General features: G+C 32.1%; 1 protein-coding gene across 1 annotated transcript; it reads right to left on the bottom strand.

Moving 5' to 3' along the window:
• Window positions 1-7,370: 7,370 nt before the first annotated feature.
• Window positions 7,371-8,873, bottom strand: LOC129302648 (pentatricopeptide repeat-containing protein At1g62680, mitochondrial-like). The gene is made up of 3 exons (XM_054941557.1): window positions 8,367-8,873; window positions 7,763-8,252; window positions 7,371-7,495 (listed from the first exon to the last, which is right to left on the bottom strand). Exons 1-3 carry the CDS (start codon window positions 8,871-8,873, stop codon window positions 7,371-7,373), a joined length of 1,122 nt encoding a protein of 373 aa, XP_054797532.1.
• Between the last annotated feature and the right edge of the window lie 330 nt (window positions 8,874-9,203).

Here is a 9,203-nt window from a genome sequence, read left to right as displayed (position 1 = left end):
TAATTAGTGAAGTTAGTGCGTTGAAATATTTAATAGGATGGTTAGAGTGTGTGGGAATGGTTGGTATTGTTAGAAAATAAATTTAAGTATTTTAAGCACCTAGAACCTAGTAAATTCAGAGTTACCCGGAGTGATAATTGACGATTGTCACTTATTGGTGTAGATTAAGCATTGCTCGAGCCATATCGTACATATAGAACATGTGGAGCTAATGTTGAGCTACAGTAATCCTTTTTGTGTAACAAAGGAGTTAAAGTAATCATATAGTTTATTGTGTTTATTAACTATTATAACTGTATAGAAGTAATTGCAAATGATAAAGTGTGGTTTTGAAGAGTTTTGTGCATAATATGACAAAATGATTTTAACATGAAAAATTTGATTTGTAAAGGTTATCAATTTTAGTTGATATACATACTATGTATATAAGATTGTGATATGGGAATATGACAAAAAGTGATAGAATTTGTGAAAGAGCATGATCATAAAGGGTGGGAGTTCACCCGAGATATGTGGAAATATGAGTGTATGGAGATATGTGAGTGAAAAATTTATATGGTCGGGCTGACACCATGGGATATCCAATGCAGCATTATATGGGATTGTTACGATAGGACATTCGGACAATCTGGCAACTCCTTAATACTCGTTAAGGTGTGGCTAGGAGTCAATGACGCCTTTATCACAAGTGTGTAAAGAGGAAAAAATCATAGTTTGTAGGCAGGTTAAATTACCTTTGGTTGGGTATTTCTACCAATGAAAAATTGTGCTCAGGTCAATAAATGGTTGAACTAGGAGAGCCTATGGTTTTATGTCGGGGAGCATTGGAGATTCAATGGTTAGATGATCATGCCAGTGTAAAACTATGTGTTTTGTTGAGAAGAGATACATTTATCTCATAATTATGGTATGCTTGTTATTTCTATGGTTTTGATACTTTTTCATGGTTATTTGTGGTAATAAACATTTGATGAACTATATTGATTATTAAAATGTTTATCTCACCCTGTGGTTATAGTTTACAGGTGAAGGCTCCTGTAGGGGCAAGGGGAAGGAAGGAGCGTCTGAAGATTGAAGAGCATTGTAGTATAGCTCTTCCCTTTCTCCTTTTTAATTTTGTAATGAATATTATCACTAAATATTGCCAACTTAGGAACATGACATTATTTGAATATTACTTGTGTGAATCTTGTGATAAGTATGTAAATCTTAGACCAAGATTGTTGTTATGGATTAAGTGTGTGCTTGGCCAATTTACATTTACAAGTGATATATATATATATATATATATATTTCAAGTGTTTTGAGTATCAAAATAACCAATTGATTGATGTGTTAAATTTTATCCACCCCGTTGTGTTATTGTCCAATGGGGGTTTGGTGGTCATTTTGAGTGTGAGTACTCAATTGTGTGTTATGATTGAACTATTGCGTGGTGTATGATTCATTTGTGGTGGTCAAGTTGTCTCTAAGGCTAATGGCATTGTGTATTGTGAATTGGACACCATAATATGTGTTTTGTTATGAAAACAAACCATTTTGAGTTCGGTTGTTCATCTTTTAAATGGATAATTATTTGAGTCTAAGACCAGTGCCATTAGCTAGAGAGCTCAAGGAGTTTTGTGTGGACACTTGACTGCTTAAATTGGATATCAGATGGTGAAACAATGCTCTCTGAAAATTTGAAGAAAAGTCATGACAGCAATCTACTGTCATAATAGTAGGTGCATGTCACGGCGCATGATTGTTGTGCCATAGCGTAAGAGGCCTGCGAGGGATTCATTCCTCTATGCCATCCACTATGGCGGGCATGGCTTGCGCCATGGCGAATGGACCAGATAAAGGCAAAATGACTTGTTTTAGTCTGTTTTGAAGTGAATTGATTTCCATGCTTTCATATTTGCTCTTAATTAATTTTTAACCATGATTTGAGCTCAAACAATATTTTAAAAAGGGTTTTCTTGGGATCCCAATATTTTAACTAATTTTTTTACAAACCCTTGAGTTGTGTTAGCTTTGGTAAGGGGTTTTATTAAATCCTAATTATCACAATGATGTGTGAGTGTTGTCCTGGTAATGTCAAGGCAGAGATTACAATTTGTACCTTCCATATGCCTTATCATAATCTTGGGAGGTGTGTGCTAGGTTTACTTGTGGTCAACCATAATCTTAAGGGTTACATGGGCTTTTGACCAAATCATTTAGCCATTCTAATTACTAAGCACCTAACCAATACTTAACACTAACTTAAGTAATTGAATCAAGCATTAAAGTCTTAGGCTTAAGGATATTAATTAAGGAGATAGAGTTGCTAGAGATAGTCTTCCTAGTAGCTATTGAATTTAATAAGAAAGGGAAGGAGAATTACAGCACAGTTACTTGTACATTGGTCATGATTTAAATCCCAGTCTAATTCTAGGTACCTACTTCAATAAAAAGTTCATCACACACTTTATGTTAGGTTTCAAGTTTAATTTATTATTTAATTAGTTAACAACTCCAATCATTTACTTAATTTATTCATCTAGTTTACTTGCCTAACAAGCTTAGATCACCTTCTTGTGAGAAGACCTTGGATTAGCCTAAAGATTACATTTAGGTTAGTTCTACAATTAGTTTGAGGGGTAAGTGGCAAGTCCCATCAATTGCATAATAAAAGGTAACAAAGCACTAAAAAATATATATTGTAGTTTCTTTCATTTTTCAAAACTTTAAGTATTTTATCTACAGAATAAATGACAAAAAAAATATACTTTCAAAGTGTTCGGAAAACAAATAATAAGGAAATCCTATAATTTTCTCATTAAGCTGGCAAAGCAAGATAAAACTAGGAGAAAGGAAAAATTCAATTTCATACTGATAATAACAACCTTACTACTTGTAAAAAATATTTATATATAATAAAAATCAATGTTTTAACATATTATTTATATAATTTACAATATATATTACTAAAGGAATGAAAATATAATTGCAAATTATTTTATCTCGTTTTAAATTTTATTTCTAGAATTATTAAAAATACAATAATATAAATTTTAAACTACAACAGAGTACAACAAAATTGATAGGTGAAAGTGTGGGAAGTATAAGAATGTTTAAGCATAATTTTGGAAGTAGCACTTTCCCTCCAAGATCTCCCTATTTTGTCAGAGAAAAGTTCAAAAAAAAAAAAACAAACAAACAAACAAACGTGGACTTCAAAATTAGTTTGGAAGTAGATGGTTAACAATATTGCACCAGTTTGGATAAGCTCAGATAATCAATTATATCAACCCAAACCATGATTTTGACAAAAAATATCCAAACACTCCTTTTTTGAAAAATCAATTTTGATCCAAAAACTCTGTTTAGACATAAGTTAATTTGACTTGCTTTCAATTTTTAATTCTAGTTGTTGAACCTTTATTATTTGGTTAGAAATGTGAAATTATCAAATATATCCCCTAGCGGGGAACTAAACTAAACTTATCTTGCGTCACTTAAAAAACCTTCCTTGCATAGAACATAGAGGCGCCGCATCTTTTGCCCCTATTATATAAGTATATATAAATATATATAATATTATTTGTTAAATAAAATTTAAGATATTTAATAATATTATACATAAATTTATCAATATTTATATTATAAAAGAAAATGCTTCTTATAAAGGGTTTATGTATTCTACTTCAACAGATGGGAAATAAATAATAATAGTAAAGTAGATTCTTAGACTAAAAATTAATAATATTATATTAAGTAAACATATTTTAATAAATTTAATGTTATATACCTGAAATTAATATTTAAATTTTAAAAAAACAATACCTTTTGTGGTAATTTATATATTTAAAATTAATTTTAACTAAATCATCCAAACATCTTTAATTATGTAAAAATTAATTTTAAAAAAATAATATCCAAACATTATCACGTTATAACATAATCAAATTATAATAAAAATCAATCATGTTAATTAATTTTTTTATAATTAATTATACCCAACTAAAATTTAAACAGGCCCATTGTCAATTTAATGTTTGCTTACTTTGGAACTAGGTTCTAACTCTCGTGCAACAAATTAAATGAACAAAAACAATCAAAGAATGTCTGAATCCACCATATGGTTTCAAAAACATAACTGTTTCTGATCAAGCACAATAGACTGAAACTAAAATAGACTTAACTAATTTTATCAAATTTTCGGTGAATAATACCTATATGGCAATTGAAGTACTGTTGAGGCTTGATGCAAAACTGGTCTTTTTTTTTCCCCATGTGCTTTGGTATTGCATTAAATTGGTAGCAGTAATTCCTCTAACTTCTGGCAGGACAAAAATTTAACTTCATAGTAGTATAACTTAAAACATGAATTACAACCTTTTGCTAAATATTCATGCACCGAGCAACACCATTAATCTTTGCAGGCAGTAACATATAGTAACATCATTTGTTTAATAGGCATTCTCTAAGATTTATGGTTCAAAAATGATTAAATGAACTGAACTATAAGCTCTCTTGGATCAAAAGGAAAACCCACATTATTCAAGTTGATTTTATAGTCAATATCTATTATACTTTAGTACTCAAATAGTTTATTGCTATTGGAAAGGATTATAATCGAATGAAATAAAGAAATAAAGACAAATAAACTAAATTACACTCCCCAATTTGGTAAGTATGATAAAATCCAATATTACATACAACAAAGGTAAGAATCACCACACCCTCCACAAATTTTATAAATAATAGCTCCAAATCTCATAAACTAAATTACTCCTCTCCTCATGAACATGATTGACTCATTTTCTCTTCACATTTTGATTATTTTATTTTTATTTTTATTTTTATTTCTTTATTCTATTTCATTCCTATCCTTTCCCGCAATCAGACAAGCCCTTAAACTGTAAGCAAAGCATTGCATTAATACATTGATACATAGTCAATGTGGGAGAGCCAAAAATACGGATGAAATGTGAAAAGAAGCTGATGAATGTTGTTCTAATATTAACAATCCTTCTGCATTGTATCACTCATCAACATGCCATGTATGATTCATTTACAGAGTTTACCAATTAAAAGCATATGTTCAATTAGCATTCCAAAGTGGAAAACTGCTAAGAGAAGTTGTATGGAGTAATATGATGACAATTCGTAGAGTAGCAAGAGGAAAACAAAGTGATATGTGAAAGTAACTTCAAAGAAATCGGTTCCTATGTAATTAAAAGGTACTTTGGAGAAGGAAAAAGTAAATCAATAATTCTTTATGGACAACAACTTTTTTGTCCCATCTGTCTACCAATCTGTGTGCTTTTGTAACTAAAAGGATTCATATGGGAACTAAAACAATGAGATCTCACCTTCGAGATAGAGGTAGCGGATGAGTTTTGTTATTGTAGTTATCATTTAGTATACACGGATATATGGGAACTAAAACAATGCACAACAACAACATGCAATCACATTTTTGCCATCCAAGAACTTAGATACCTGATTTAGTTCCCGAGGAAGCACAAAACATGGAATCTAACCATTAAACTGATAAAAAAAATAAGTTATAAATTCACAGCAAGTCATGCAATAAATTTTTAACCATTCAAGAACTTTGAACAAAGAAAGGAATATAACCTTTAGTGCAATATCACCAAGTTGACTCAAGATATAGTTTGCCGTCTTATCCAACCATAGAATGCTTCAAGTTTGTCATGAACTTTATTCAGCAGGAAATTTTCCAAAAGAAATGAATGTCCTCATATATGGTCCACAATAACCCTTGTCTAATGATGAATGTTGAAGCATTCAATTTATTTACAATCTTGAACAATTTACAATACACACAACTTTTTTGAAGCATGGTAGGACTGTCATGACACTAACATGAGCCATCAATGTTCATTGCCACCGTGTTCCAACTCTAGAGTTGACTCTAAAAACAACTTAGCTGGAGGAGTTTTATGGGATATATTGATACAAAGCTCACAAAAAAATGTGCATAGAGAAAAGAAATTATCAAACATGGTCAACCAGTGCACCAAATCAGGCCGACCACTCATTCAAATTAAACAAACACCCTAAAAGAAAATAACAATGACAAGAAAAGGGGGAGGAATGCAGTCAAATTTTCTACTAATTAAATATTACCCTGAAAAGCAAAAAAGAGATATACTTCAGATTTTCTTGAAAATATCAAATAAAATGCCGTTTTATAATAGGTGAAAAATTTGAGAGAAATTATAAGTAATGAGAGCAATACGTTCTGAAGGCATTGTGCATAACAATCTAACAAATAGGAAGACAATTACTTTCCTCCAAGAAGACTCATACTAGAAAAAGGCATGTAAAATTTTGGAGACTATCAACATGATAACTTGCACAAAAACACAAACCCATGCCCAATATAATAGCACCTATCTTCTGAAATCTCACATTGTGCACCATATTGATAAACAGAATGACTTAAAGCATTCACATGAAATAGCTCAAAGTTCTAGATGCATCAACTACAGCCCACAAGAATTGAGGATGAAGCTCAAGCAAACAGGTGTCAAAGAAGTTACACCTCTATGATTTAGTGGTATACCTATTCTATCTGACAAGAAAATTATATTACCCCTAATTTAGATGAGTAACATGAGAAAAACTAGTGAAGAGAAGAAAAATACCCAGCAGGCAGCTACTAACTAGAAAACCACAACTAGTAAGCAAATTCAGGCTATTTTCATAAATGACTAAAGAGAAGGCAATGAAAAATATGTGTTTTTTTTTTTTGCCAATAGCCTTACGTTTGCATTCAAGTAAACTTGGATATATTAATATCGTGATGAAAACTGAAAAGGATGCAGTCTTAGGGAGATCGATGTAGTTGCTTTCAAATCTCAACTTTGACTCCCTAAAAATGAATGTTAAAATCTGGGGGGAATATCAAGCAAAGACAACATAATAAAATTGTTCCTTAATGATGATCCACAAGCTTTCTCATAACAAGCTCGTCCACAGTTTTCTGTTGAAAAAATAAATAATATGGCCAATGAAAATAACTATTGTTTAGACTTCAATTTAAATATTAGACTTAAATCATCAACATTTACAGGAAGAAAAATGAAAACTTCCTAGAAGTTACAATTCAACAATTCTGAACCTCCTTGTAGCCCATAGATAATCATTTGCCAAATGCTGCTTTTATGTACTCCACAAAGTTTACTTAAGAGAAACAAATTTGTTAAATATTACAACAAATATCACCACAAAAGTGACTGCCAATAAAAAAAAATCTAGAGCAATGTATCTAACCCTAACCTCCAGTGAACATTTCATGCAAAAGATCTTTCACCTCATCATTCTCACCCTTTTCCAAAAGAGGTCTAATTATCATATCAAAGGTTACAAAATCAAGTGGGGCACTCATTCTCTTTCATTTTATAAAGCAATGCCTTTGCCTCATCAAACAATCCCTTTCTACAGAGTCCATGGATCATTTCATTATATGCTTGGACATCCAAAGGATGGCCATTGACTAAAAGATATTGAAAAATCTACCACGCTTTATTTAATCTACTACCTTTACACAAACCATTGAGAAGTATGGTATAAGTGCATGAATCAAGCTGAATTCTTTGGTCAACCATTCACTTAAATAATGCAACTGCCTAATTGAGATGATGACTTTTGCACAATCCATTTAACAAGATATTATAAAATATTATATCTAGGGTATGACCACTAGTGTGCATTTCATTAATAATATTCTGCACAAATGACATTTTCCTTGATTTGCACAAACCGTCAACAAGAGAGCTATAGGTGACAATATCAGGAAACAAATTTTTGCGCTTCATTTCTTTAAAGAGATCAAAGGCATCATCTACCGTCTTGATTTTACAAAATCCATTAATTAAAATACTATAACAAATAATATTAGGAGCCAAGCCACTCTTGACCATCTTATTGAACAATTCACTTAACTCACTAACATTATTAATCAAACAGTACCAATTCATTAAAGAGTTGTAAGTGACTTCATCAGGTTTCACACCACTCTTCATCATCATGCCAACAATAGCTTTAGCTTTGGTGACACGCCCTTCCTTACAAAATGCACCGACCAGTATATTAAAACTATGAATGTTAGGGTTGATGCCTTCAAGTATCATTTGATTAAACAATTTTATAGCTTTTAGCCACTTATCCATAGAACAAAAACCATGTACTAGAGAGTTGTAGGTCACAATATCAGGAGACATTTCCTTGCAAAAACCATCAATAATTTTATTCTACATAACCAAATCAGGCTTAACCTATCCCCTAGCCATCTTTTGGAGCAATTTAACTGGACATCTTGTTTTCCCTATTTTGCAAAGCCCATTGACGAGTATGCCATAACTAACTACGTCTAACTGAAACCCTTTTGCTACAAGATCATCATGAAAATCTAAGGCCTTCACAACATCATTATTGATGCAAAGGCCCTTCATCAGTGTATTCAAAGTAATCGTATCTGGTTGACAGCCCACCTTAAGAATCTTGCCTAGGGCAGAGAAAGTTAAAGTCATTTGACCCACATGATAGAAACAATTAATCAAGATGTTCAGTGCAACCAAACATGGCATGAATCCCTTGGATTCAGCTTGTGCGAAAAGGGAGATAGCAGTAGGAAAATATTTTATCCGTGTAATAGATCCTAAAATCTTACTAATTTGGATTGTAGAGGGACGAGGATGCCTATGAAGCAAGGCGTGGAAAGTAGTGACAGACTTTTCAATGTTGCGAGGATTTGAGCCATAGGAATGAAACCTGAAGTTGATAGAAAGGGCAAAAGGAAGGGAAAGCAAGAAGAAAGATGCAGACGATGTCGAAAGCAAAGGAAATTTGCAGAAGACATACTGTGACAACATCGGTGAGAATTAAGTGTGGCCATCGCAGCTTTCACCTATAAAAGAGTCACTGTGTGGCACGTGCTTTCGCTGCTGATCAGAAGAGGATATACAAAGCAATCTGCAAAAAGACCACACAAATTGGTAGGATGAGGTACTTGTGTAATGTGCCTTGCAAATTCAAGAATGGCTTCAGGGAGTGTTCTCTGTGAGAATTATGGTTTTTGAGGTTTTTACTATGGGGGAAGCACTTGGACAATTGTTACGGGACAAAAACAAAATAAAACTACCATGAAATCGTGACAATTTATAGCCCTAGGACTTGATAGGCATTTTTTTAAAATTTGTGAA

Source organism: Prosopis cineraria, unplaced genomic scaffold (genome assembly GCF_029017545.1).
Source record: "Prosopis cineraria cultivar Desert tree isolate PC_DT_omini unplaced genomic scaffold, ASM2901754v1 PC2, whole genome shotgun sequence".
Classification (NCBI taxonomy): Eukaryota; Viridiplantae; Streptophyta; class Magnoliopsida; order Fabales; family Fabaceae; genus Prosopis; species Prosopis cineraria.
The sequence above is the reverse complement of the archived record's forward strand: the minus strand, read 5'-3'. Positions and strand labels throughout refer to the sequence as shown.

What these genes read in the sequence shown, in the direction of transcription:
- LOC129302648 (XM_054941557.1), bottom strand. Translation starts at nt 8,873, where the DNA reads ATGTTGTCACAGTATGTCTTCTGCAAATTTCCTTTGCTTTCGACATCG. An exon ending in AAGGGTTTCAGTTAGACGTA is followed by an intron (nt 8,253 to 8,366) that starts GTTAGTTATGGC and finishes TTGGTTATGTAG; the next exon opens with AATAAAATTATTGATGGTTT. An exon ending in CTATAGCTCTCTTGTTGACG is followed by an intron (nt 7,496 to 7,762) that starts GTTTGTGCAAAT and finishes AATATCTTTTAG; the next exon opens with TCAATGGCCATCCTTTGGAT.